At 67.1% G+C, this 27,895-nt stretch overlaps 2 protein-coding genes across 5 annotated transcripts; both read right to left on the bottom strand.

Moving 5' to 3' along the window:
* LOC136793666 (collagen alpha-1(I) chain-like) lies at positions 1–15,098 on the bottom strand. Its single transcript, XM_067027420.1, has 14 exons — positions 15,033–15,098; positions 14,240–14,673; positions 12,534–12,681; positions 11,674–11,893; positions 9,685–9,929; positions 9,121–9,218; positions 8,450–8,583; positions 5,350–5,480; positions 4,896–5,206; positions 1,821–2,019; positions 1,473–1,691; positions 972–1,035; positions 199–403; positions 1–142 (listed from the first exon to the last, which is right to left on the bottom strand). The coding sequence occupies exons 1-14, from the start codon at positions 15,096–15,098 to the stop codon at positions 1–3; spliced, it is 2,616 nt and encodes an 871-aa protein (XP_066883521.1).
* ADAM8 (ADAM metallopeptidase domain 8) lies at positions 14,741–26,716 on the bottom strand. Of its 4 annotated transcripts, none has more exons than XM_059053655.2 (24): positions 26,561–26,716; positions 25,348–25,451; positions 24,453–24,529; positions 24,216–24,294; positions 24,037–24,113; positions 23,690–23,873; positions 23,365–23,427; positions 23,217–23,285; positions 22,736–22,905; positions 22,557–22,638; positions 22,100–22,248; positions 21,787–21,964; positions 21,466–21,555; positions 21,189–21,378; positions 21,012–21,093; positions 20,543–20,705; positions 20,024–20,101; positions 19,316–19,400; positions 18,561–18,675; positions 17,818–18,013; positions 17,304–17,369; positions 17,075–17,119; positions 15,707–15,784; positions 14,741–15,329 (listed from the first exon to the last, which is right to left on the bottom strand). In XM_059053655.2, the coding sequence occupies exons 1-24, from the start codon at positions 26,607–26,609 to the stop codon at positions 15,279–15,281; spliced, it is 2,520 nt and encodes an 839-aa protein (XP_058909638.2). In that variant the 5' UTR covers positions 26,610–26,716; the 3' UTR covers positions 14,741–15,278. The 4 variants fall into 4 exon arrangements, with proteins under 4 accessions (XP_058909638.2, XP_066879809.1, XP_066879799.1 ...); XM_067023708.1 differs by having other exon boundaries at positions 14,848–15,329; positions 21,787–21,982; positions 26,561–26,689; XM_067023698.1 differs by lacking the exon at positions 14,741–15,329 and having other exon boundaries at positions 15,530–15,784; positions 26,561–26,714.
* Positions 26,717–27,895: the final 1,179 nt, after the last annotated feature.

Raw genomic sequence — 27,895 nt, 5'->3', positions numbered from 1 at the left:
TTAGGCCAGACCCTCAAAGAAGTATATGCATAGGAAAAAGGAACAGCGAGTGGCGTGGCCGGCGCGGGTCCGGGAGGGTCCGTGCTGGGTCTGGCGTGGCGCGGGGACGAGCTGCGGGCTCGGCTGGGTGGCTGCAGGCGTCCTGTGGGTGCGAGCGAGCGGGCTGAGGGGGAGGCAGGGAGGCCAGCCGGGCCTTACCTGGTCAGCCTCGGGGCCGGGGTCTCTGCGGGCGAGCCGGGCCGGAGCGAGGAGGAGAGCCGCTTGCTGGCTGCGGGCTCTGCCTCTACAGCCTCCGGGCGCCCCTTTATGCGAGGCGGAGACCTTGGCGGGCGGCGCCCGGGACAGCGGCCGTCATGGGCGGTCGCGGGCTGCTCTGTGCCAAGGACCCCGCCCGCCCCCGCACCTGCGAGATTGGGGCACAAAGACCCGCTCTGAGCAGAGTGCCCAGCCTCGGCGGGCGGGCGGCAAGGCCCACGGGGCCGGGGGCTGCTGGCCAGGACCTGGGACCCGGCCAGACCTGGCCGGCAGCCTCCTCCGGACCTTATCTCCCCACGAGCCTCTGCTTGCGTCACGGCCCAGAACACACAGGGGAGAGAGAGCCTCCAGGGAGGTGGCACCTCTCCCTTCCCCTCCCGGCCTCCCGGCCTCCCAGCCTCCTGCCCCGGCCGCAGAGCCCCAGGAGGCCACCTGGGACCTGGGGCTGCCCGGAGTCCAGAGGGTCCGGTGGGGGAGCTCTGCCTGGCCGCACAGCCGCCCGCTGTGTGCTCAGCTCTGCCCCAGGGCCCCAGGCTGTCTGGAAAAAGGCAGGGGCTCTGCAGTCTTGGGGGGACACTGTCGGGACAGCTGATCGAAGGCCCGAGGCTTCCCACACGGAGACAGACACCCACAGGCACGCCACCCCTCCCCCAGGCCCAGGGACCCCGGGGGCAGCCCAGCCTCCCGCCGTGCGTGGGTGTGAGCGCAGTCGGTACCTGCCGGAGGGCAGCTGGCTCCACACGGGCGAGTGCCCCCACTCTGCTCCCGAACACTTCTGACCTGCGGGGAATGGCGGAGGTGGTAGCCTGAGTCTGAGGCTGACCGGCTGTCACATCCGCCACCTGTCCCCCGGGTCCCAGGGGCCCCTCCCATGCAGCACCCACAGCCTCCACCCCTAGGGTGGTCCGCGCCTCCAGGACCAGGGATGGTCCCCCTCCCTGCCTGAGGGTCCGGACAGGCGACCCCACCCTGCCCTCCCTTTGCCCTGAGACCGGCTCCGGTGTGTCTGTGCATGTGTGTGCGGTGTGTGTGCAGCAGCCCCCGGGCTCTCAGCCGACCGGTGGAGCCTCGGGACTGTTGCATCACACCCCGACTGAGGGGCGCGCTCCTGGATGGGCAAAGGCAGGCGGAGGGCACAGGGGGACGTGTGAGGGAAGCCAGGTGAGAGAGCGACCACCCATGACCGTGGACGCGCCAGGCCCTCCTGACACGCCCACCGCGGCCTGGACGTGTCCCGGCCGAGCAGTGCGGCTGAGAAGCTGCAGACCCTGGGCTGCGTGGAAGCAGCGGGTGCCTCTGCTGGGAGGCTGTCCGCAGTCCAGGGCCTCTGGGGGCCGTGCAGCCTGCCAGTGGGCGCAGGGGCAGAAGGCGCCAGTGGGCAGTTGCTGAGGGCTCTCTCGGGCGGGCGGGAGGGGCCTGGCCGACCTCTGGCCTGCCTGGGGCCACAAAGGTGGGGTCAGACCCTGACCTCTGCTGGGCAGGGGAGGGGCCCTTGGTGGAGGAAATCCCCTGGGGCCTCTGAGCTCCCGGAGTGGGGGGGCTTCCTCTGCGCTCTGGCCGCAGACCCGTCCAGGGGACCCCGCCTGCTGAGTCTCAGGCTGACGGGTGAAGCCCCAACTCGAGTGGCGGCTCTGAGACCGTCTGCTCTGGCCCCTGTTCTCTGGAGAACCACTCGGGGTCCTGCCATCCCCACCCCGGGGGCCGCCCCGTCCTGAGCCTCCATCGCCCTTGACCTTGGGCCCCTCAGGCTGGTGGGCGATGGGCCTGCAGGAGGGAAGGAGGCGAGAGGCAGATGGATAGAGACAGACACACAGACAGAGACTGGGAGTTGGAGGGGTGATGGGTGCTGATGGGTGCGGGAGGCCCTGCTGCTCTAAAGCAGGCCTCTGAGACCTTCCCTCGTCTTCTTAATCTTACCGTCCTGATTATAAAATCAACGCCTGCTAATTACAAACCACTTTTTGCATCCAGAAAGGCATAAAGAGAAGACGGGGCAGGGACGGCAGCCTGAGCCTTCTGGCCCCAGCCCAGCGTCTCCGGGGTATGGACCCCAAGCCGTCCGCTGCTGAGCCGCTGACCCTGCTCCCGTCACCCCCTTAAGTCCCTGCCTCCACTTTCCCTCCGGCAATGGGGGTGGCTGGCCCTGTACCAGCGGGAGCCCAGGGGGCTTGGGTGGGAGGCCAGCTGGGCTGAGGGGGCCGGACCCACTGTGTTCCCCCAGGGGTGGCAGGTTGTAGACTGTGTGTCCAGGAGCCCCCCTCAGGCTACCACGTAGAGCCAGGCAGGGGGGAGGAGGCAGCTGGGGGCTGGGCCTTCCTTCCACAGCGGGTTTCAGTCCCATCCAGCCCACCTGGACCCCTGGAGGGCCCAGACCCTTGGGGTCTCAGCCCCCGGAAGGCTTGCTCTGTGGCTTCTGGAGGTGAAGGAGGGGACTCGGGGCCAACTTCCGGCCGTGGTGGCCGAGGGCAGGAAGGCCCCAGCCAGAGGGCGCCGAGGCTGCTCGCTGCCCGACAGGTATGGCATCCCAAGTGCTCCCCTGCCTCGAGGTGCTGTGCGGCCCCTCGGGGCTTTCAGTGGGACCCAAGCCCAGAGCAGGAACCCAGGCCCCAGGCTGCCCCTTCCTGCGCTCTGGCCGCAGACCCGTCCAGGGGACCCCGTCAGACAGACTTTTCTAGGAGCCGAGTGGAGCAGTGCATGCCGGGTCCAGCCCCCTCCCTAAGTGGTGAGGACGGGCCCCTGGGCAGACACAGCAGCTGGATCCCAGGGAGGCTGGAGGGGGGACACAGGGGCCCCTCACTTCTGCAGCCGCTGGCCGGACCCCACTGCGGGAAGCCTTCCTGTTGGCCAACTCTCTGGCGTCCACACAGCCCCGGGCACTGCGTCCTGGCACCTGTCACCTGGGGCAGGGCCCCCTGCTGGGTCCAGCCAAACCCTGGGCGCAGAGGCACCCACAGGCGGCCCCTGGAACACAAAACATGCTGGGCCCGGCCCGACTTTTGCCCACAAGACAGAAAGTATCCTTGCTGGCCCTGGAGGACGTGCTTGGCATGGAGTTGACGGGTGATAAGGGGTGTCCTTCAGGACAGCTCCCTCCCTCCCTCTGCTGCATTCCTGGGGTGGGGGGCCACAGCTGTCTGCTCAGCTCAGGCCAAAGTTTCCAGCCGCCAGGAGGTAGCCACATTAACCCTTGGTGGGTTCCCAGAGAGGGTGGCCTGTGGAACACAGACCTCGGCCTCTGCCCTGCACCCCAATCCTGCTCTGCACCCCAACCTGCCCTGTGCCCCAACCTGCCCTGCTCCCCGATCCCGCCCTGCACCCCGATCCTGCCCCGCGCCCCAACCTGCCCTGCTCCCCGATCCTGCCCTGCGCCCCAACCTGCCATGTGCTCCAACCTGCCATGCGCCCCAATCCTGCCCTGCACCCCAACCCCACCCTGCTCCCTGATCCTGCCCTGTACCCCAACCTGCCCTGCACCCCAATCCTGCCCTGCGCCCGACCCGCATTCCCTGGGTTATTATCCACTGGCACTCCCCACCCCAAGAGGCAGGCCAGGTAGGGTCAGCAGCCCCTCCCCAGGGCGTGGCTGAGGCCTGGTTGCAGCTCACACAGCTGTGCTGTGTAGGCCGCCTCTCCTGGCCTTCGTTTCCCCACCCATCAAAGGAGGCTCTGAAAATGGCCAACCTGCCTGGAGACAGTAGGTCGAAGCGGTGTCTGCCCTGTGACGTGGCAATTCCACTCCCAGGTTTCTGTCCACACAAGAGGAACTGCTCCAGACAGACTGGAACAGCAGTGTCCTCAGACTGGAAACCTCTCCAAGGCCCCTCGGCGAGCAGGGGGTGCAAATCCCATCAGCCTGAGGTCCACGTGGTGGAGAGCACACGGTAAAGTGGGGAGCGTGGCCACGGGGAGAATTATGCGTTGTTGGTCTGAAACTGGACTTGAACTGGGTGCCCTGGATTTTTATTTGCTAAATCTGGCGTCCCTACACCCTGTTTATGGAGAGGACGTGGGCCTGGAGAGGTGGGGGGACGGGAAACCAGGTCTGGACCGAGACTCCTGTGACTCCTGGGGCCTCCTGGGCTCGGGGCTTCTGGCGCCGAGAGCCTGAGCCCGGCCTGGTTGGGAGGGCCGTGCGGCAAGCGTGACCGCGGTCAGAGGCCCCGGTGGCCCTGGGGCACCTGTGGGAAGCCCCTGTGGGCGCTGGGTCCCCAGGCGGGACCAATGGGTGGGCCAGGCTGGGCCTGAAGGCGCTGAGGGAGGGCCGGGAGGGAAGACAAAGAGTTAAGCCTGGACCCACCCCCACCCCCACCCCCTAGCCTCCACATCGGGGTTTCAAGGTTGTGTCTGAGCAGCTCCCTTGTTGGGGAGATAATCTCGGCTTCTGGATATTTTCTCTCCCCTCTCCAGGGCGGATCCGGAACACTCGCCCGGCCATGGGAACTGCCCTCCGCCCTCCAAGGCCACGGCATAGACGGCCGTTCCCAGGGCACCCTTGGCCTTCCTGGGACCCCCAACCCGAGGAAGAACTGTGGCCGCTTTTTCCAGACTGCTGACCTGGCAGCCCCACCCCGGCCACTGGCTCAGAGCCTGGGCCACTGGGCTTGTCACACAGGCTTGCACTCACACTCAGCCCTACCTACCGGCCCTGGGTCAGGACCCCAGGCTCGGCCCAGCCCCAGCCCCTGGCCCCTGCACGGTCGCTGCTGCCCGTGACCCAGGGGCCGGGGGTCTCTTTCTCACGGGCTGGGCCCCGACGTTTGGGGAGGGGGAGGGACCTGTCGCCTTCAGGCTGCCCCCTCGGTGGCTGCAGCCCCTGGCGGCCTCCTGGGCCCTTAGCCGGCTCACCCACAGGCAGGCAGCTCAGCCTCCCTGATCCAAGGCCCTTCGGGGTCCCCGCAGGTGCTGAGGGTCCCTTAGTGGAGGCCTGGGGGTCAGTGAGGGGTGGGGAGCGCTGCGGGTGAGGGCACAGCCTGAGACTGGGCACCTCCTGCTTCCCTCAGCACTGGTCCCGCTCTGCTGAGGAGGAAACCGAGGCCCAGACCAGCAGAGGGGCCTAGCTTCCCAAGGACAAGGGCGCCCTAAGCTGGAACCAACATCCTCTCGGCTCCAGGCGCTTCCCAGGGGCCCCTTCCCATCCTCATGGATGGAGAAGCCACGGGGCCGGGCCGGGCCGGGCCGGTGGGAGCCCCCAGCTGAGCCGCCCCCGTGGACTCGCTGCCCCTGACCTGGGAGGGGCCCGGGAGGGCCGAGTGGGCCCTGGATCTGGGGAAGGGGCTGGGCTGGGGCCGACCTGTCCTGGCTGCCAGGCTAAGGGCCACACCGGGGGGAGTCCCGAGACCCTCCTGCTCCAGGCAGCCGTGGGTCACAGAGGAGCGCCCAGCCGGAAGGTCAGAGCCGGGCCCACAGGCGGTGGGAAGAGGGGGAGCCCTGGGGGCTGAGTGTGCACACGTGGGAGGACCTGTGGGTTTGGGGCTGTGACCTCGCGGTGGTGAAGGGGGTGCGCGGGCTGGTGAGGAACGCTTGGTCTCTCCCGGGACCTGGCTTGGGAAGGTGGGCTTTCCTCTGGGAGCCCAGAGAGGGCTCGACACCCACCAGCCAGCTACCCAGCGTGGCTGCACCCAGTGGGCGGGGTGGGCGGCATGCTGTCCTCCGGGGCCAGGGGTCTAGGGGTGGGGCTGGCAGTCCAGGTGTCCAGACATGCCACAGCCCCGCACTGCCCCTGCCCCCCCCCCCGCCTGCGGGCATGCCCTCTGCCTGGATGGCCACTCAGCTGACTTGAGGGGTGGAGTGGGGGTCACAGAGGGCAGGCACCACTTCACCGCACCTGGTGACCTGTTACACTGCGGGGACAAAGACCGCCCCACCCCGAACACCGGGTGGGCGGCGGTGGATCTGGGCCTGGGGTCCTCACGCCTTCCCCCGGGGTGAGGCCAGCGCTGCTCTGGGCTCTGGCCTCCCAGCAACGCTCTCCTGGACGGTTCCATTTCTGCTGGTGGGTGAGGCCCAGCGTGGCTGAAGGCCAAGAGACGGATCAGGCCCTCGACTGCCTCGTTGGCTGGTTCCCTGAGGGAGCTCCTCTCCCTTTTCACAGGTGTGTCCTTTTCGGGGTCTGTGAGGGGACGGGGCGACCGGGACGGACGTCAGGCGTACGTGGGGCGCGGCAGCAGGCCTGTGTCGCTCAGGCGGGCTTCTTGGAGCCATTACTCGTCTTCTTCCGATTACAGAACAACGCGTGGCTGTGACTGTCGACGACGCGCAAGCGGCTGTTCTGCCAGCCGGGGGTCCTCGCTGTGAGTCGTGTGGGTTTCCGCCAGCCTGGCCTGTTCTCTGGGCATCTTTTCACCCCTTTCTGCGCGTGAGCCACATCCCTTCCAGGGCAGCTTCCCGCCCCAACCCCGTGGCAGCGGCGCAAGGAGCAGCGGGGCCGCCAGAGGGGCCTGGAGCCCCGGCCTGTGGGTGCTGCGGGCCCGGCCCCTCTGCACCGGCCCCGGTGGCCCTGCCTGAACAACGCCAGCCTCCGCCTCTCAGCCCCGCAGCCCTCCCCGCCCCGCAGCCCCAGAGAGCCCTGCTCTCTGCCCAGGCCCCTGTATGGGCTGCTCCTCTGTCTGAGCCGCCGGCCCCTCATTTTCTTCACGCTTTTATTCAGGAGGAAGCCCCCACTCCCACACATCCGCCTCTGTTTTCATCTCCCCACCCAGCTCTATTTCTGGGGGGGCGCGCCCCTCCCCGACCCCAGGCCTCACTTTTTTTTTTTTAACGTCTTTACTGGAGTATAATTGCTTTCCAATGGTGTGTTAGTTTCTTCTTTGCAACAAAGTGAATCAGTTAAACACATACATATGTCCCCATATCTCTTCCCTCTTGGGACGTTTCTCTGCTCCATCCCTCTCTCTGGCTCTCTCACAGGAGAGGGTGGTGGTTCCTTGCAGGACTCACAGCGCGTTACCACTTTTGAAGGAGGATCTTTTGAAGGAGGATCGGGAAGGTGCGATTTCTGTCCTGGCCACGCGGAGTCGCCCTCGGGCCAGCCTGGGGCTGCTCCTGGGCTGTGTGGGCGCGGCTGCCCCGGGCACCTCCACTTTCCCATTTCACAAAGGTTGGGGAAGCCAGGGCTGCCCACTGACCCCGACCCACCCTGGGCGGACGGCGTCACTGCTGGACCCTCAGGATCTCATTTACACCTCTGCCTCCTAAGGTTTTCCCCTGAAAAATGTTTTTAAAATTATGAAATATTTAACACGTGCAAAAAGATCTGTCAGACAACGCACCAGGTACCCAAGCGTCCACCTTGCGCCCACGGAGACACTTAACAGGCCTTGGGGTCTGCTTCCTGGGCTTGGGGGAGGGCAGCCTGGCCTTAACCTCCCCGTTAACTGCTAGGCAGTCTCTGCGCTGCGCAGTTCACAGCCGGAGAAAGCCGGAGTGACCTAAAGCGCTCAAACCAGAGAGCTGCCTTGAGTCCGCAGCCCGCAACGGTGAGAGCACGACGACGGCGGCGGCACTGACGGCCTCGGGCGGCCTCCTCACGTTCCTCCAGAGAGAGCCCCGCCTCTGCTTCCCCCCGCCCCCATCGGGACCCAGCAGGACTCAGATCCACTGCCCGTCACACGTCCCCCAGGCCCACCAGCCAGGGCAGGGGCCTCCCTCCAGGGCCCCCGAATCAGGCCCTGCCGATGCGCCCCGAGCTGAGCCCGACCCTACCCCAGCCGTTCCTCTGCATTCCTGACCCTGCTGGTGGCACAGCCCCTCCTGAGGTCTCCCCGCCTGCCCCCAGCCCCATCCCTGGGCTTAAGGCCCCTCGAAGCTAGAGTAGGGCGGTGGCTCTGGCTGGGACCCCTGCAGGGGCCACCTGTGGGCTCGGCTGCAGGCCAGGATCTGGGGCCCGCCTCTGGCCCCTGCAGCTCAGCACCTGCTCCCAGGTCCCTGTCAGGGCAGCCCTGTGCCCTGGGTTGTGTTTCCCAAGCTCCATCCTCTGTTTCCAAAGGCCGGCCCCATGGCCACCTCTGCTGGTGAGCGAGCACATGGGCGCTCCCTGACACACAGGCACCTGTGTGACGCGCACAGCAGGCTCCCGCTTCAACAAAGGGCCAGCCAGCCTGCCGCGCGCGCGTGCGCGTCTGGGTGTCTGGCCCTGGAGCACAGTGGCAGCCCCTTGCTGTGCCCTGAGGTGGAGGGAGGCTGCGGGAGCCCGCACCGCGCCCGGGCTCCTGCTCAGCTGGCAGGACACTGAGCTCCGGGCTGCGGGAGCTCATCTCCGTGGGCCTGCCAGCTCCTGACGCCAGGAATCGGCAGGGGCTGCTTGTGGCCCGGAAACCCGTGGCCAGCGGTCTGGAAGACCCAGCACACGGATCCTGCGCTCCTGGCTCCACAGGCAGGGCTGCTACCCCCACGGCAACGTGCTGCCCCCCTGGAGGCTGTATCCAGGGCAACACTCAGAGATGGCCCCGTCCAGGCTCTCCCAGAGGCAGCACCCCTCCCTGGGGCAGCAGGTCCTCGACCTCAGCCGTGCTTCTAGGGAGCTCGAGCCCCGATTCTCTCTGCAAGGGCCTCGGAGCCCGCCCTTGGAGCGCCATGGCCCTGACCTGGGCCGTGGGGCTGCGGTCGTGCAGTCTGACTCAGAGACGATGCGGGCTGACTCACAGCTGGAAGCAGTTCTGAAACCCTGACAGAGGTTTTGAGCTCTGACGCCACTTCCTGAAACCCTGCAGGGGCCCAGGAGCTGAGTCAGTGGGCGGGGAGCAGAACCAAGGCTCCGAGGCGCCCCCCCAGCCCCCCAGCCTGGATGCCAGGACACGGAAGCCAGCAGGATGCAGCCCCTGTCCCCAGCCCCCAGCCCCCCTCAGTGTCTGGGGCCCTTGGCCATACCTGCCCACCGCCCTGAAGTCCCCGTCCAGGGCCAGGGGCCCCACATGGCCCGGGTGGGGCCCGTCCCACAGGTCCCGGCTCCGCTCTGACCCCCTGGCCTGCAGAGCAGAGCGGGGTGATTACCATGAGGCTCTGCTGGCCCCCACAGGCTCCCTTCAGATAACACGACCTCCCAGCAAGGACTTCGTGTCAGCTGACGAGCAACGCTGCCGCCCCCGGGCCCCCACGGCACACAGCACGCCGCAGACCCTCCACGTTCACGGACACAGCAATGACGGGACAGCTTAGGGCCTCCGGGGAATTGGACCCGAGTCTTAACGTCCAAACCAGGCTCGGGCGCGGGGGAACCACATGGGCCGGGAGCCCTGGGACACGCAGCCGGGACGGTCCCGGGTCTCACGCTTGCGGACACACTGGCTCGGCCCCCCGTGGCGATCTGGGCCTGCTAGATGGCGTGTGGCCACACCCGGGAGCACCTGGTCTGGGGGAGTTCCGCGTGGGTTCAGGGTCAGAGTCTGGTGGGCGGGGAGCGTGGCCGCTCTGGCCTGGGCGTCCCTCTGTCACCGGGGCTGGTCTCTGTTGCACGAGCTCTCCAATTCGCTGGTCCTTCAGCTTCACCGGGTGCTCCAGCCTGGCCGCCTTCATCTGCAGGACCTGCAGGAAAACACACGTCCCTGAGGGACATGCGTCCACCCTCTGGAGCTGGGCAGCTTCCGCCCCGGGCTGCAAGGCCACACGGCCAGCGGTCAGACCGAAGGCCCTCGAGTGGGGCACCCTGGACGGAGACGACGTGGGTCCCCGAAATGAGCCTGAGGGACCCAGGGGATGGAGGGCAGGACTCGAGAGAGAGAGGGGCTGGCTTCCTTCCCCCGTCCCTTCCAGCCGACTCCTGGGTCCTGCCAGCCGCGGGCGGAGACCTCCGGAGCCGCTCGGCCTGTCCCCTCTGCAGCCCCTCCCTGCCCGGCCCCGGGCAGGTCCTTGGAGCACGCCTGCTGAGGTGTGGTGCAGTGCCACGTGCAAGCGTCACTGCTGAAGGGAAACGGCCAAGAAAACGCTCCCATGAAGACTGACGGTCGGGAGGGACCGCCCGGCGCCCCCTGCTCAGCTGTCCTGCCTCGAGCGCAGCCGCTGGCCCTCCTGCGCCTCCTTCCCAGGGAGGCCACGGTGCAAGCCTCCCCTTACAGGGAACACAGAGCCCGCCTCGCTCAAGCGGGTGAAAAAGAGAAGAGATTTTGAAGAGCTCATCTGCCCCCTAGATGCCGTGTCCAAGGACAGATGGCTGCAGCTGGCCGAGGCAGGGGGCCGGCCGCTCAGCACACAGACTCCTCCAAGGACCCTGGGCAGGGTGCACTGGCAGGCCCGGTGTGCCGCCGCCCCACGCAGCCTGGCCACACCTCTCCCCAGTGACAGGCTGCGAGGGGCAGGGGCGTCCCGAGGCAGCGGACTGAGCGTGTCCAGTTCTAATTCCAGCCGACAACGCAGGAGGCCACGGCCCCACCCACCCAGGCCCCTGGGTTGCCGCTTCTCCACGGCCCTCCCCGCACCTGCCTTATCTCCCGTCAGTGACAGTCACCGGAAGGGCACTTAACCGTGTCACCATCTTAAATGGCACGCGAACTGTCTTCCCCTCTGGGTTTCACAAAATAAAACCCAGCTGGCAGCTGAACAACGCGGCGAGGAGTGTGGCTGCGGACGTTAAGGGTGCCACACAGCCCCGCCCCGCCCCGCCAACAGCCCGGCGCAACTGCACGCTCAGTCCCGCACCCTGGGTCCGCGGCACGCACGGCGCAGCGCCGTGGTGCGTAGCTACTGAAAGACACACACGCCGTTCAAACCCATGGTATTCAAGGGCGCACGGAGGCCAGGGCCCCCCGTGTCGGCCCAGGGGTCAGAGCCACGGCCACGGGCGCGAGGGCTGCGAGGGGCCTCGCTGAGACAGCAGCTTCGTTCCTGCCACGGCTTCCTCTCTGCCTCCAACACACGCAAACCACACGATGACACCACTTTCCTGCTTCCTCAAGAAAACCGAGTCAAGATCTGTGCAGCCCTCAGGAACCGTGTGCTGTCATCACAATCCCTGACAAGCCCTCGGACCCTGAGGCCCGACATGTTCGGCCTACACACCCGCCCCGCCCCCCACTGTCTTGGGCCCAAAGAGGCAGCCTGTGCTCCCGGGGGGCTGGGGAAGCACGCGGTGGTCGCTGTGTGGCAGTGAAGGGACTTGAGTGCCTCCTGAACCCAGGAGTGCTGGAGAGCCTCGGTGAGAGAGAGGGGAAGAGGCTGCGCCCCCAGAACCGGGAGCGCGCTTTAGGATGTGCCGTGCGTTCTCTCGCCGCCCCGGCCCCACGGGCCCTGGGCTGCCGGCCCACACGCCCGGTGGCAACGCCTGCGAGTCTGCAGCCCCTGGCTCGCGGGCCCCACGGCTTGATGACTGGTGAAGCTGGGTGGTCAGTCTGCGGGGATGGGGGCTTCTAGGTATCTTCGGAACATCCTGTATTTAAATAATCAAACTAAACGTGGATCCCGCCTGCCCCGCACCGCCTCCCCGCGCACCAGCCCGAGCTGCTCGGAGGGGCGCCCAGGCCTGTGCCTTGACTGCCTCCTGCAGAATGCCCAGCACCTGCTCTTTCTCCAGCAGCTGCTGCAGCCCAGGGTCCAGGTGCTGCCTTCGGCCCGCGGGCCAGCAGAGGTGGGGCCCAGCAGCCCGTCTCCTCTGGAGTCCTCTGACTCCCAAGGGTCTCCGCCCCGGAGAGCCCTGAGGGGCTCGGCAGGCCTACAACATAAGCAGACCGCCAGCTCAGGGCCTCTGGCTGGGAGAGGGGCACACAGGGGCGCGGTGGGGTGGGGGGCTGAGCCCACACAGCGCCACGGGGCCACAGTCGGGCCTAACATGGTGCCCAGGCGCAGCCCCCGGTGTCTCTGAAGGGCTTCCCCGTTTGGAGAGGCGACTGTTGAACGACGGCCACGCCGCACGGCCTGTGGACAGGGCCCGGGGACACCCACTTGCAGCGGGGAGGGGTTGGCCATTACCACTGTGTGCAGAGGCGGTGAGACCCACCCACAGTCTGTCAGTGTCGCCACTGCAGGCTCCTGGGTCCTGCAGAGAGTTCTGACTCTGCTCTTCTCGCCAACAGGCCTGCCTGGGTCTCCCAGTCACAGACGGGGAGGGGCTAACTGGGGGAGGGGCTGGGCCTGAGCACTTCTGAAAAGGGAAGCAGACAGGTCAGGCTGGAAGGGGCCCTGGCCTGGGGCCGCACCAGCAGCGCGGCCAAGACTTCACTGCAGTCTGGGCCCCAGGGCCGTGGGGACCCGGGGCTTCATCCCCACTTATTTCCTGGTTTTACTCTCTCTTTGGCAGATTATGAGCCGACGTCCAAACACAGCAGGTTCCAGGGCTGTACGACGGTACCCACATGTCCAGCCCTGCCGGGCGGGTCCTCGCCGGCCTCCACCTTATCCCTCACTGCACACAAGACTGGCTCGACGGCCCCAGAAGTGTTGGCCACCACCTTGCGGATCTCCTCCTCCGAGACACAGAAACCCAGCTTGTGGAGGACTTTCCTGCAGAGGAAGCAGGGTGCAGCCCTCAGAGCAGAGCGCCCTGCAGAGCCGGGCAGCAGGGCTGGCTCGCCTCCGTGCAGAGGGGCCGGGACAGGGGCACCTGCTTGCCCCAGTACCCACAGAGACCCGTGGCCATCTCGTTCCCGGCCACCCCATCAGGGGTCACAGGACACATGGTGCCCTGTGCCTTCAGGCCAGGTGAGTCCCAGCCTGGGCCACCACCTCCCCGATAAGTGTCCCAGGGACTCTGCGGAGGACTCATCCTCTTGCCTGAGTCTCCTCTGTTCTGGGCGGAAGTCCTGCTAGCTCACCTCCAAAGTGCTCAGAGCCTGACCTCTCACCATGTCTGCCTGCAGCTGCCATGCTCTCGCCTCTGGGGGCGGGGGCAGCCCACCCCTCCTCTGCCTCCCCCGAAGTCCCCTGTCTCCTCAGAGCAAGTCCTCAACCCTGCCACGGCAGTGACCGCCCCACCCCCAGGCAGTGTCCTCCGAGGACCCTTGGTGACAGCCCCTCCCCACTGCAGCCCCACTCTGTTCCCTGTCACTGCCTTATGGTTTCTGCCTTGTTGCCCCTCATGGGACTTGTCACAGCTGACACTGGTCCCATCTCTTCATTTATCTGTCTTCCCCACAGACGTACAGCCCCAGGAAGGCAGGGGCCCATGTTGTCTGCTGGGCCTGAGCAGAGCCTGTCACCCAGAATTGTCGGCGGGTGGGTGGGTGGGCGAGAGGTGTGGTCAGCATGATCTGGACACGCAGTGGGAGGGCAAGGCTGGCGCCCCGGTGAGCGGGTCTCGAGCTGACCGGTGCTGTCCTCTTGGTGGGGAGCCCCCAGGAGCCCCAGGTTGGACTGGACAGTGTCAGGGAGACCCACAGCAGGGACACGGCCTGAAAAGTTGTCCCACGGGCTGGGAGGGGCTGGGGGGAGGCGGCCCGTCCAGGCCAGCCTTGGAGGGTGAGGAGTGGGGCCCCAGCAGAAAAGGCAGGGGGCGGAAAGCCTGCCGCGAAGTCCCGCCTGTTGGGAATGCTCCAGTTGCTGAGCTGTGGTCCGTGTTGCAGGTGGGGATATAGTTGTGCAGGTCCACAAGCCAGGGGCGGAAGAGCTTCACGACCGCGGCCGGCATCACTGGGGCAGAGTGGGCAGGGGCGCGGGGTGAGCTAAGAGTCCTTGGATTCTTTGAATCATCAGTCATCCAGGGCCTCCGAGGTGGATGAGGACTGAGAGGAGTCCTGGGGAGCGCCCGCAGGCTGTGGACGCCCCAGGGGAGAGGGCTGTGAGAGCCGGCGGGGTCAGAGGAGCTGCTAGGAGACCCCCAGTCTGCCCCACCCTCCCCGGGGAACGCGGGGTCCGGGAGCAGAGGAGGAATTCCTGTGGCAGGTTGAACACATAACCGGGCCCTCCTCTCTTTGCCGCATTCCTCCTCCTTCCGGGGCCGTCGAGGCAACGCCCTTCCCACGTCCTGCCCACTCCATCCAGAGGCCCCTCACGCCCCGCCTCTGGGGTCTTCTGCATTTTGCAGGGAGCCCGGGGGGCGGGGACCCTTCCGGGGCCGCGGCACGTCTCTCTCGGGGCTCCCGCTGGCCGGGAGGGATGGATGACCGCTGGGCTCTTGCCCTGAGCAGAGAGCGCCAAGGCCCGGCTGACAGGCGGCGGCCCTGCGGCCTGGACAACCGGCGTCACCCCGGCCCCCGTCGTGGCCGCCGCCCCGCCCTCACCGCCGTCGCTTAAGTCCCGGGCCAGGTGCCGCTTGCGGCGGCTCAGCGGCAGTGCGTCCAGCCAGGCAGAGAGGCCACGGAGGGCGCCGGGCAGCAGCGGCGGCCGGGCCGGGGGGCTCGGCCTGGCGGCGCCCAGCGTGGAACCGGGAGCGTGGTCGGGCCGTTGCCGGGAGACGGAGGCGGAAGGGCGGGGCCGTTGCCGGGAGACCGGGGTCGGAAGGGGAGGGGCGCCGGCCACGTTGGGTGCCAGCGGTCCGCTTCGCGCGCGCGCGCGCGGCTTAGTTTAGGCAGAGAAGCGCTTACGATAAAGTCTAAGAAGAAAAGAAGGGGGAAAGTCTGACCTTACCCATTTACAGTAGACTTTTATTTTAACAAGCACTGGACCCTTAAATCTTATAAATTCCACATTGTTTCACATGCAACATTTTCCACCGATCTCCCGTCATTTAGAATTTCATCAATAATTTAATTGTAGAATACAAAAACTTCATTAAAGTTTTCAGCGCTACTGAATGTGCATCTGAGGTTTCCAGAGACCCAGACCAGACACCAGTGGCAGTCTGGAGACATACGTGGGTGAGGAGGCACTGTCCTGGCCCCCGTTCCTGAGGTCAGGACAGCAGCCGAGGGCCCGACCGCGGAGTCCTGGGCGGAGAGGGCCTGGGCTGTGACCGTGGGGTGCTGAAGAGTGACCTTGGCCATGAGGAGTTGGCTCTTCCGCTAGGGCTTTTCACAGTGGACCCAGCCCTCGTCGGGGAAGGGGACGGAGGGCCTGGGGCCAGGCAGCTGGTCTGTCAGTGCTGGTGGCGAGGTCACATGACCACAGGCAACGTCCAGACAGGTGCACAGATGCCCCCCAGGGTGCTTTGAGCTCGGGCCCCATCACCTCCTCTGGACGGGGGGTTTCAGAGCAACCTTTGGGCCAACAACTCCCTTGGAAAAGGAAGAAAGAACTGACATTAAAAACCATCTGCTACAAAGAGCACAACTGAATCTCATTTCCTTTTACTTTTCTTAAAATTTGGATCCTCAGTTCATCCAATGATATGACTGTGCTCAGAGCTCAGAGCTGAGTGGAGACAGCCCGGGTATTAACAGCTGATGCTTTATCAAGAATAGCTTTCTGTACTTACACTAGTGGAGAAAAAGACACAGTAACAGCTGGAAGAAGCGGCAAGCACTGAGAAGTCCTCTGACAGAGTAGAGGGCGGATGTTATACCCTCTCAGGGCTGTGCCCCAGGCAGTCAGCTGGGGACAGACAGCTCTCTGCCCGGCCAGGTGGGCACTGCCCTGTGTGTGAGGGCCTCACCTGAGTGGGTCCAGGCTGGGCCCCTCCAGCACTGGGCTTGACGGGTGGCATCGGTGGAGTGCAGGTTGGCCTGATGACCTGGAAGGAGGTAGACACAGCTGATGGCCAGCTGGGCCAGGGTGCCAGCTTCCCAAAACCTTCTAGAAAGTTCCCTGGGTGCTCCGCTCTGCTCCAGACCGGCCTGCACGTTTCTCTTCGCTGAGCTCTCTACAGAAAAGTGCCCCCAACCCCCTCCCCACCCACAGCTGCCACTGCCCCAATGAAACCCAAATGTGGCAGGGCCCCCATTCCTGGGCCCATCAGCTTATCTCACTGCCCCGCCCTCTTCCCTCAACTCCCCCCTCCCCCCTCCCCCCCACATCACCCAGGAAAAGCTCTTAAATTGCCAGAATGTGGGTCTTCGGAAGCTCTAAAGCAAAGAATCCACTACCAGAATTTGCACTTGTTTGCATCTCAGCTTTCCTGGGGCCAGGGCTGGAGTGGAGAAGGAAGGCCTCCAGCAGGGGCCCTGCTCAGCCTAGGCAGCTCATTCCGGCGCCAGAGGGACAGGGTGAGCCCAGCACACCGAGAAGGGCCCTGCTGAGCAGAGGGGGAGAAGTCGCCTGCACTTTTCTCCCCCAGCACAATGCCCTGGCTGCCACTATCTCCTTGGCCAGAAATCTCCCGGCCCAAGCCCCCTTCCCTGTTTGGCCTGTCAAAACCCCTCCTAAGACTTTTTTACGGACTATTTTTGTAACTTCACTGTAACTCTAAAATTAATTCAAAATAAAAAGCAAAAAATAGAGAAACTCCGTTAAGCAAACGCCACAGTAACGGTTGTCGTCGGCGAGATCCACCCACGGAGGCACCGTGGGTGAGTTCAGGAAGTAACCAGCCGGGCATCGCTCCACGGTATCTCCACGACATTAACGGCTAAGGGAAGACGGGGCCCTACAGAGATTCAGAGCCCTGCAGACACCACTGCAACCAGGTGATGACTCCACACCGCCTGGTGGACAGGCTGCCGCGGGGGCCCGCCAGTCTCCTGGTGGGCGGAGAGAGGAGCCTGGGTCTCCCTGCCTCACACTTCGCCAGAGCAGGTGGCCTCCCCACCTGCCGGGAGGTGAGCGTGCCTGTCCAGAGGTGCACAGGACCCTTGGCAGTACCCACGGGGCTGCTGGCAAAGGAGGGGACCCGCCAGGGCCAGACCTCAGGACAGGCGGGAGGGGCTCCCACGCGAGCCCAAAGGCAGGGGCTTGCTGGGGCTCCAGGGACTCACATTTGGGAGAGACCCTTCCCAAACTTCTGAAGTCTCAAAGCAAAGGGAGCGCTGCAATGGAGCCCCCAGCCCCGCACACCCCTGTGCCCCTCGCCCGGTGGTCCTCTCACCTGCTTGGCCTTCAGCAGGCGCTTGGTGGGAGGAGCAGGTCTGAGCTGGTGGGAGGGGAGGAGTGGTCAGGACCCCAGTTCCCCCGGGGTTCAGTTCATGTCAGCCCCCTGAGGGCGCAGTGGCCACCACCCTAGGGTCCCTGGCCCACCAAATCCAGCCCCAGACCCTCCGCCTCCCAGGATCTGCCTTATGCCACCTCGATGGCCCCTCTGCCAGCCCCCCACTCACCTGACCCGGGGCCTGCTGGGTATACACAGGAACCGGGGACGGTGTGCTGGACACAGCGGCTGGAGGCTGCAGGAAGCCGGCCGTGAGGCTGGGTCTCGGGGCGGCCACGTGCAGGGAGCCCCGGCTTTGGAGCTGCCCCCACCCAGCTGAGGAGCCAAGGTTCCGGCCCCTCCCAGAGTGGGAAGAACAGAGCCCCGTGTGTGCACAGGGGGCGCCATCCTGCCCGCCGCTGGGCAGGGCCCGGAGTTATGCCCCCTTCCCACAGCCCTGGGGAGGCACGTGGCAGCAAGGGCGTCTGGGCCTCAAAAGCGCCCTGAGGCGGACCTTGCACAGGCCTCAAGCCTCAGATCCAATTCTGTCACCAGCTCCTGCGGGTCCTCAGACCTCTCGTCCTAAAGCCTCGTTTCGCCTCTAAATGGCAGTCGTGGTGGCGACTCGAAGCCCCAGGGGACCACATCCTGGCCTGAGCTTTGGGGGTGGCCTGGGGAGCCCGCTGGGGATGCTTGGTGCTTACAGCAGGGGGTGGCCGCTTAGGGGTCACTGCGGAAGCCGTGGGTTTGGGGCGCTGGCTGGGGTGAGAGGAAAGGCCCAGCTCTGGGGGCCCCCCGGTGGGAGCCGGGGCCCTGCCCTTCACGGGTGTCCTGTGCCCCTCGTGGAACAGGGGGTTGGAGAGCCCCGTGGCCGTCGTGGGCAGCTTGGGCGCCACATTCCTGGGGAGAAATAAGAACGGTCAGCACTTCCTGGCCTCAGGATTCAGCCCAAGGACTTGGGGCTCCTGGGCGTGGGAACCCCGGCCTGGCCAGAGGCCCACTCAGCTGCAGCTGCCCCTCCGGGTGCGCCAGTGACAGCCGCGCGCAGATGGAAAGGCAGCCTCACGTGTCCTGGCCCCGCCAGCTCTAGGGTCGGTCCAGGTGGGCCCGCAGGAGGTACTTGGAGGCCACTGGGCAAGCGTGTCCTGCTGCAGCCAGCATGGGGGTCGAGGTCCCCCCAGAGTGGGCACCAGGAACACCCAGAGCCCAGGGCAGGCTCAGAGCCCAGTGTCCACCGAGGGCGGTGGGCCGGCGCCCACTGGGGTGTAAGGGGGAGACGGGGTCCTCTCTGAGTTTCCACATCACCAACCTGTCACCACAACCCACACCTGCTCCCGTGTCAGCGAAGGCAGGGGGCCCAGAGCGCGTTCTCCCGCTCCAGCGGTGCGAGCAGGCGACTCGCTACGCACGCACACACTGAGGCTCCGCAAGCCCAGAGCTCGCTCACCTCCTGCGGACGGGGCGCCGGGCTCTGCGGTACATGACCACGCCTGCCAGGGTCAGCGCCACAGGCACCAGGAGCACCACAGGCACCAGCACGCCCACCAGGAGGCTCCGGGACGCTGTGGGGACACAAGAGGCCAGCTGCCACCAGGGCCGGACGTGCCTCGAGGCAGCAGGGGCTGGGAGGGCCCGTGGGTGGCTCAGCGCCTGCCCAGGCCAGCCTGGGGCCAAGGAGGGGCCTGAGGAAGGTGGCCCCTCCTTGGCCACACCAACAACCCCGAGCCCCGGGCCCCCTGCGAAGGCCAGGGCCACCTGAGGACCCTCGGCCCTGAGAACCGGTACACGACGCCCGCGCTCTGGGCTCATGGGACCAGGTGGAGGGCTTGGCGGTGGGCGGCCCCAGGCCCTCAGTGACGTGGGTGCGGCCAGGCCAGGCCCTGTAGGCCTGACCGATGGGGAGGAAGACACTTGTGGGGGCGGGGGGGCCCCGAGGTTCCCGGGCCCAGGGTGGGGCGGAGCGCCCAGCAAGGAGCTGGCGCCGTCCCCCGTTGCTCCTGCAGCCCTCCCTCTGGGACGGGCCCCCCTTCTCCTGCGGGGTCCGGAGGCCGGGGGCTGCAGGGCCACATCTTCAACATGCCCCTCACGGTTTAGGGGCACACGGCCTCCTCCTCGGCCCCTCCCAGGTGGCCTGAGAAAAGGCAGGGCCCGCAGCCAGAGCCCCCTGGGCTTGTGAAGGTGTGTGAAGGTGCAGGGCGGTACCTGTGCGCACGTTAGACAGCATCTCTGCGCAGTAGGGCGGGGCCCAGCCCGGGTGGCAGTGGCACTGGTCCTTGTGGTTGCACACCTGGGGGACGACCAGGCATCAGGGCCTCCAGACCCCCACCTGCCGCATCGCCCAGTGCCCACTGAGGCGCCGTCTGCTCTGCTGGGGCCCCTACTGACAGAGGACAAGCTAGGGGTCCAGGACCACCACCACCCAGGTTTCGTCAGATGTGCTGACGGCAGCAGCCCTTCCCTGGGTGAGGGAGGAGGGCTCTGATGGGACGATGCGGGCTTTCTGAGCCAAGCAGGCATCGCCGCGGGGCGGGCAGGGCAACTTCGGGGCAGGCTATCCTCCTGAGACGGGGGCACAGGAGGGCGCTGCCCCAGGCCCTCCAGTTTCAAGCCCTCGGAGCTCTGACCTCCCCAGCGTCACAGCACAGGTTACTAAGAGCTCAGAATAGGACACTTCACGTCAGACCGGCCTCGCCCACGTGTCCACCGGCTCCGTGACTACCCCGGGCTTCCGTGTCTACACGGGACACCCAGATCCCCGTCAGTTCCAGCCTCGGGAGGCCCCAGCGGGCTCCTGGCACGGCCCCAGGGCACCAGCCTCTGCCCTCTGTCTGTCTGGGCTATCCTAAGCACCGCCTGCGCATCTTCCAAGCCCAAAGGGCTGGTGGCAGGCCATCCCCTGGGCCCACGTACCCCATGGTTGCTACACCGGGCAGAGCAGTTGCTGGATCTGTAGACATGGAGGTCCTGGCAGAAGCCTTTCCAGCAAATCTGGAGGGCAGTGGGGGTCTCCGTAGGCAGCCAGTCTAGACCCCTGCTTGAAGCACCCCAGCTCTCCACCATCAACCAGAGCGGATCCAAAACCTGCGTCTGGGCTTCGGAGGGGCAGGCCACGGCCTTCACACCCCCGGTGGCCTCGCCCACAGCCCATCTGCCGGCTGGCCTTGGCCACGGGGAGAGGCAGTGCCTGGCCAGCCCTCTGCTGCCACCAGGGCCACAGAGGACCGGCCCCGCCCATCCCCAGAGGGCTTTCAGGACAAATAGTCTTCAAACCCAATCATTAACTGAGAAGGGTCTTCTCCCGCACCCCACATGCGCCTTCCAAGTTTCTACCCAGAACAGAGCCCCCCTCCGGCCACCGCCACCCTGCTCTGGGCCCCACCAGCTCGCCCTGGGGTCCAGCAGCCCGACCGAGAGGCACGTCCGGCCCACCTGCTCCCTGCCACACTTGGTGCCTTCTGGCACTGGCTCGTACGCGCTGCTGCTGTCCTGGACAAGAGCCTGGCAATCACCCGCGGAGGAGGTGAGGGTGCAGGAACTCCGCTCCGGGGGCTTCAGCCCCCCCTCACAGAACAGAGGGCCACACTTGTTGACCCTGAGAACAGAGGGACGTGCGTGGAGCCAGCTCCGCGGCGGCTCCTGCTCGGTGGTCACAACCGTGCTCAGCGCGCCAGGAGCCGTGGCTGAGGCCCTGGGTCCACCCGCAGGGGTCCACAGCCCAGCCACAGTGAGCCACTCTCCCGAAGGGCAGCATGCTCTGGCCTGGGGGTCCTGCGGGGCCTGGTAGGCCCCCGGAGAGGCCCCTGACTCAGCTCCCGGACTCCTTTGTGCAGAGGACTCTCTTGGTGGAAACCTTCCGTGCCCTGGACCCAGGGGGGTCAGGCCACGGGTGGACGCTCACCTGCCCAAGTCCAGGGGGATCCTGCCCCTGCAGCCTTCGGAGATGCTGTAGCTGTAGCACGTCTCCACGGCAACCCAAGCGCCTGCGGGGCACGAGCAGGTCGGCCCTCCGGCTCAGGACCCGCAGCCACCCTGGCAGGCCCGAGCGTCCCACGACCGGGGCCCATGCCCGCCTCACCTGGCCCCCACAAGTCCCGGCACCTCTGGGCCACCGTGGGGCAGGCCCCGTTGTAGCAGTAGCCCCCCGGGCAGGGCGTGCCGTTCTCCCAGAAGGCGTCCTCGGGACACGTGGGCTGCAGGCCGTCGCAGTACTCCCCGAGGTCACACTGGTCCTTTGCGGGACGGCAGGGCTCTCCGGCCGGCTTCACCTGCTTCGGCAGAGCCAAGCTCACCGCGGGAACAGGAGGCCCCCAAACACCCACGCCTGCTGTTGCGCCCCAGAACCCCAGGCTCACCCTGCACTCGTGGCAGCAGGTGCCGTAGGCACACTCGGCCCCCTTGGCCAGCAGGCAGGTGCTGGCATTGCAGCAGCGGTTCTGACAGTCCTGGGGGGTGGGGGCGACGGCGAAGGTCTGAGCCAGCTGCACACCGGCCCGGCCCCCGGCCCTTCCGTCAGGTGGTCTGGCCCCTCCCACCCGTGAGCCCGGCCGCCGTTCTGGTGCCAGAGGACAGGAGGCGTGGCTGCGCGTGCGCAGGGTGCCGGGGGTCAGGAAGGGTCGCCCCAGCCTGTGGACGGGGACCGGCCCCCATGTGCAGGGATGGCGGGGGCCCCGTACCTGGGGGGCGCCGCAGTCGCACTGCTCCCCACGCTCCACGAACCGGTTCCCGCACACAGGGCCGCCCACCAGCCGGTCGGGGTCTGGGGCGACCACCAGGCAGGCCGTCCGGGGCTTCTCCACGAACGTCTCCAGGTCAGCCCGGCTGCAGTGGCTGAACTTTCTGGGGAAGTTGGAGCTGCGGGGAGGGGAGTCCCTGTCATCAGAAGGGGGGGCGGGTGGGTGGGTGGGGGCAGGCCGCCCGTGCCCTGCGACACCCCGGCTCGGCGGGAGGCCCTCGGGCGGGCTGGCCGGGGCCGCGCCTGAGCCTCACCCGATGCTGGCCGCCATCACACAGCCGCCGCCGTCCCGCGGCACCGGGCAGTAGCAGTCCTGGATGTTCTCGTCGTGGTCCATGCCCAGGTTGTGGCCCATCTCGTGGGCCATGGTGCTCGCCACGCCGATGGGGTTCGGGCTGTGGTCCTACGGGAGGGGCCGTGCTGGCTGGGGCCGCTCTGGTGGCCAGTCCCCCGCCCGCCCCCAGCAGGCTGAGGGGCTCGGCGGTGCCTCCTGCCAACAGCACTGCTTCAAACCTAAAGCGTCAGTGCAGCCTTCGGAAGAGGCAGCAACTCAGGTGTCCGGGGGACAGCGCAGGGACCAGCAGGTGGGCCGGAGCCCTGAGGCCCCCCCCACCGTAGGCCCCAGCTCAAGCTCCAATCCCCACTCCCTGCCCCCACCCCCGGGGGCCAGCTCCAGCCCGTGTCCAGCCAACCCAGCTGGAGCCCCCGCACCTGGTTCACAGCCCCCGAGTCCTGGGAGCACATGGCGGACACCTTGGCCAGTCCCACGGTGGTCCCTGCGAAGTCGACCCCGCTGGGAAGGAGAGCAGTGTCTGCACGTGGACACCTCGGAACGCGCGTCCCCCGGGGGCCCCCTCGTCCCGGCGACAGCGCGGCCTCCGCCCACTCACGTGACGAGCTGTGCGTTGTCGTGCAGGTGCCGCCCCGCCAGGTCTCGCGCCCGCCAGGACAGGAAGTTGTTCAGTGTGGTGTCGGCCTGGGTGCTGACGTGAATCTTGTCCCCGCCGTTCCACATCTCCAGGCCCACGAGCACCACGCGGAAATCGAGCTCCTGATAAAGCTGCCAGAGAACAGGGAGCCCCGAGGGTCAGGTTCCAATGGTGAGAGCAGCGAAGGGCCAGAGGTCCCCCCGGCGTCCGCTGCGATGGGACAGGTACAGGTCACGAGGGCTGGGGCAGAGTCCTAGCCCCCCCATCACCTGGCGGATGGTTCTACCGGCAGCCGGGCGCCCCCCATGGCCAGCCCTCTCCTCCTCTCCAGATGCCCTAACAGGCCTCTACAGCCAGGGTTCCTGTTGGGCTGGGTGTGTGCTGCCGCGGGGTCCCGACAGCCCCCGCCGAGAGGAAGCCCCCGGGGCGAAGCGGCCCCCACCTTGTCCACGTGGTTGACCACCTCCAGCACCCGCTGGCGCACAGCCTCTCTGCTCCCCAACCGCTGGAACTGGAGGACAGCAGACCCTCAGCTGCAGCCTGTCGGCCCGCCTGCCCCCGCCCCCCGCCCCCGCCCCCGCCCCAGGTACCTCTCTGCTGTCCGTGACCACGAACAGCTCCACGTAGCGGGTCTCTCGGGCCACGGGCCAGTTCTGAGGAGTGGGGACAGGAAGCTGCTCAGCCGCCCAGCCGCAGCCCGCCTGTGCACCCTGAGCATCCCCAGGCCCCGGAGCGCTGGGGGCGGGGGGGGAGCTCTGGCGCAGACTAAGGCGCTGGCTCTGCAGCCAGCGCGCAACCAGGCCCAGGCCCTCCCCAGCCCCGGGGGCGGCGCGCAGCACCCCCGCTTCACCGGGCACCCGGGAGTCTGGGGACGCGTGGGGCCAAGCGGACAGGGGAAGCGGGGCCTCCCCTCACCCGGGGCCTGAGGGCCGCCGAGACCCGCGGCCCCAGGATGGTCTCCAGGCTGCTGTCGTTGACCCCGCAGGTGCCGGTCTTCTGCTGCAGGTGCTGTGGCTGGTACAGCGCGTGTTGCCCCTCTTCCCCGCCCCCGTCCAGGGGCTCGATCAGGTGCACGGTGGAGCCGGCCCGGAAGAAGCCCCTGAGGCAGAGAGAAGCCCGTGGCTCTGAGTTAGTGAGGGACCCCAGGGCAGCAGGTGCCCCCGGCCACCCAGCTCTTCTCAGCCTCAGTTCACTTCGCTGGAGAGTGAGACAGCGCTGGGCCCTGACGTCCCGACGCACCCCGCCTGGTCGGTAGCACCCACCTGAGGCCGGCGCAGGTGCTGAGGCTGGCGGCGGAGCCCTGGTGCCCCTCCACGTCGCCCTGGTAGAAGCAGTGGTCCTGCGGGGGAGGTGGGGGGGCGCGTGAGGGCTCCGCCGCCAGTGTCTGCACTCCCCACGTCACTGCTGCTGGCCTTGGGGAGGGTCACTCAGGGGGCCATACCTGCCTCGGCAGCTGCTCCGTCACCTGGGAGCCATCGGCGGCCGTGTAGGTCTCCACGTAGCCCGAGCCCACCAGGTCCCTGGAAAAGAGCCCCCGTGATGCTCTGCGCCCCGCCTGACTGCCCCCGAAGCCACCGCGGGTGTGGAGGAGAGGCTGGGCCAGGGAGCTGGATGTCCAGGACACAGGTGTGCTGGGGGCAGGGGTGGGGGCAGGCTGCAGCCTTAGGCCCCTGCTCACCTGTTCTTCCGAAGGTGCAGTGTGAAAGTGTGCCCTTGGGCCCCCAGGACGTAGCTCACACTCTCCGGGTACAGGCCCTGAGCCGGGAGAAAAGGGAGGGGGTCCAGAGAGAGGGGCCCTGCCCACCTCAAACCTGGGGGTGGGTAGCACCTGGCCAGTAGGAGGAGGTGGGGCCTCGGGCGATACTGGAGGCAGTGGGCAGGTGGAGAGCTCCACCCGGAACCGAACCGGAACTCAGGTGCCTCAGGCCTCGGTTTCCTCACAAGTCCACACAGGGAGAAGGAGAATGCCCCTTACCAGGAAGCAAGGGGAGGGGGAACACAGCCCCTGACAGGCAGCCTTAGAACCCAGGCGGCAGAGGTGACCCGCCCCTGCGAGCCCCCGCCCCTTCCAGCCCTGGGCCCGACTGGCAGGGCGCCCCCAGCCCGCAGCTGACCCCTAGGACACCGTGCGCTGTGCCCGCACCCCGAGGTCCAGACGGGGCTGTCCTCGACACACACTTGGGCACGTCCATCCGCACACCCGCCCGGTCGCAGGCACACACGGGGCAGGTCTCAGGAATGCCCCCAGGCGCCCCGGGGAATCCCAGCCCGGCCCCAACCGCCCCTGAGAGGCCTAAGCTACGCCCCTGCTGAGCCATCCCCTCCGGTCTCAGGAGTCTGACTAATCTGGGCGGGTCCGGAAGAAGGAGGTGCGGCCTGGGGGGAGGAGGAAGGTGGCCCAGGCAGAGGCGGCCAGGTGGGTTGTGAGCTCCGCAGGCGCCTGCCTGAAAGCCCCAAAGGCGGCCCCTCACAACTCGCCGGATGTGCGGGGAGCTATCACCCTGCTCACAGACAGAAACGGGCTCTGAGGGGCCAGGGACGGACCCCCAAGCCAGCCTCCTGCCCAGGCTTACCAAGTGGGAGGGCAGGGCTCGGCGGGTGCGGGGCGCTGGCAGGCGCCGGGGCCTCACCACCTTGTACTGCTCCACGTGGGGCAGGGAGGCCCCGGGGGCGACCTCTGCAGGAGAGGGGGGTCAGCAGGCGCACAGGGAACCCCCCCGCCCTGGGGGTCCCTCCCCAGCCTGCTGTGCGCCGGCACCTCCTCCTGGGGAATTGCCCGGCAGCGTGGGGACCGCAGACTCTGAGGCCTGGCTGCCGAGCCCAAGTGGGGTTCTGCGTGAAAAAGGCCACAGGACCCCCGCCCTGGGTGGGGTCGGGCAGACTTGCGCCCAGCAGTGCCCAGAGACCCCACCCAGCTCCTGACTTTCCGGGAGCCCACCAGGCTGCCTCCCAGACCCTAGGGTGACCCGGATGCCCCCTCCCCCTCAGGATGAGGACACACACAGGCCCCGGGCCGGGGGTGGGGGGCACAGGGGGACTGGTCTGCCCGTCCAGCGCTTCCAACTTATCACGTGACTGCATCTAACGGGGAACTGGCAGCCCTCTTCCGCAGGGGTCACCCAGCCCAGATCTAGAAGCTGCCCGGTATCCAGCAACAGACAGCAGGGACCCAGCCCAGGCCCAGAGTTGGAAACCTACTCCCCAGGTGACTCTTTTCTCCTTCTTTCAAGGTGTTCACAGTTGTGTCTCCGTAACCGCTACCTGGCAAACCTCCCGGAGTGAAGACCGGTGGGGAGGGCCTGCCCCGTAAGCACACTCCCCCCCGAACCCCAGGAGGCTCTCAGGAGCTAGGTTGGGGGCTAAGGACAGCAGCACAGTCAGCCCCCCAGAGGAGAGGCAGGTCCCCAGGTGGCAGAACCGCCCCCTGGGGCGCCCCCAAGCCCTCGGCTCCAGGCCACTGGTCCTCGGTCCTCCCCTCCCTGCCAGGCTGGGGGGTCCCCGTGGACGAGGGCAATCCCCCCCGAGGCCCCGGAATGGAGCCGAAGCAGCCAGGTCCTCCACCCTGTTCTGTCCCAGCCGGTCCCCACCTCCAGCGCAGGAAACGCCCAGGTGGCCGTTTCCCCACGCACTTCCCTTTTGAAGGTTCCGTGCGTGCACCGCCCAGGGCCTCCCCGCCGCATGGCCACCCCTGCGCCGCCGAATCCGAGACCAGCCCAGAGCCCCGCGCAGGGAGCAGGGGACCAGGCGACTGGACCAGCCAGAGCCAGACGCCCAGCACTCACTCACCCTGTAGCCACAGCGCAGCAAGAAGCAGCAGGAGCGGGAGGCTGTGCATGGCGGGGGGAGTGGGGCGGGCGGGGTCCGGATCCTAACCCACGGTTCCGGGGGTCCGGGGAGAAGGTGCTCCGTGCTCGGGCTGGCTCTGGTCCTGCCCTCGCCTCTGAGGCTCGTGCCCTCGCGCCCCGCCCTGCCCCAGCGACCAGCCCCCTGCCCTCGGCCAATCAGCCCCTCGGGACCGGGAGGGGCCGGGCCTGGGCACCTGAAGGCGCGTCCCGCCCCCGCTCCGCCTCCCCGGTCTCCTTCTGGTCCCCTGGGGCTCCTGGACTGTGTCCCGTATCCAGTGTTCACCACACAGAAGTTTTGTCAGTGTGGACTGAATTAAGCAGGGCAGGTGGACAGATAACCTGAGCCACTCCTGCAATTGCACCCCCCAGGCAGGTGAGGAAATAGGCTGGGGCTGCCAGGGCCCCGCCGGGGGTGGGGGTGGGAGCGGAGGCCCTGCGGCGTGTGAGGCGTGCGAAATCTCCAGCAGCCCATGGCCAGCCCTGCTCCCAGCTCCTGAGGCCTCACTGGGGAGACTGAGCACTCAGCTGGGGCTGCTGGCCAGGTACAGGGCAGCCGCCGGGCTCAGGAACCAGACCCTGCTCTGTGGCGAGGGCGGACGTGGAGGCCCAGTGGACAGCCCTGGGATGCAGTCGCTATGGGCCAAAGTCTGCAGCTGCCTGCCTGCTGCTGCCCCCGGCCCCAGTCTCTGCCCACCCTGACCTGCCCTGTAGGCTGGGGCCACCCCACTCTGGCCTGGTACCTGGGGACCCAGGCTTCTCGCAGCTGAGCCGGCCGGTGGCACCCCAGCCTCATTCTAGACGTGCCCCTGGGAAGGCAGGACATCAGAGCATGTCAAGGCCTCAGGTGAAAGGGTGTGGTGCCCACAGTGGGCCCAGAACAGAGGTCAAAGTTCAATGGACCAACCATCATTTCCCCCAAAGCAAACAGCAGAAAAAGGCAAACAAGGCAGGAGGGGTTTGTACCCACTTTGGGGTAGCTCAGGCGTGGGAGACAGAAGCCCCCAGGGCCACAGTGAGCAAGGGGCACAGGCAGCTTGTGTCCTGGAGCCCACACATGACCGTGTTTCACGCAACGACACGTGTGAACCACCCCGAACCCTCCTGGCCGTTTGACTTCTCTTTTTCGGTACCGCATGTTATCTGATAGCAGGAGCTCAAAGGCTACGTGTCCCTATTTGGGCAAAAACCCCAACAGCTGCCAGGACTACACGCTCTGCTGCCCAGATCTCAACAGGGAACTCGGCAACAGGGGCTCAGCACCGGCACCCCCCACCCC

Source organism: Kogia breviceps, chromosome 2, assembly GCF_026419965.1.
Source record: "Kogia breviceps isolate mKogBre1 chromosome 2, mKogBre1 haplotype 1, whole genome shotgun sequence".
NCBI lineage: Eukaryota > Metazoa > Chordata > Mammalia > Artiodactyla > Physeteridae > Kogia > Kogia breviceps.
The sequence above is the reverse complement of the archived record's forward strand: the minus strand, read 5'-3'. Positions and strand labels throughout refer to the sequence as shown.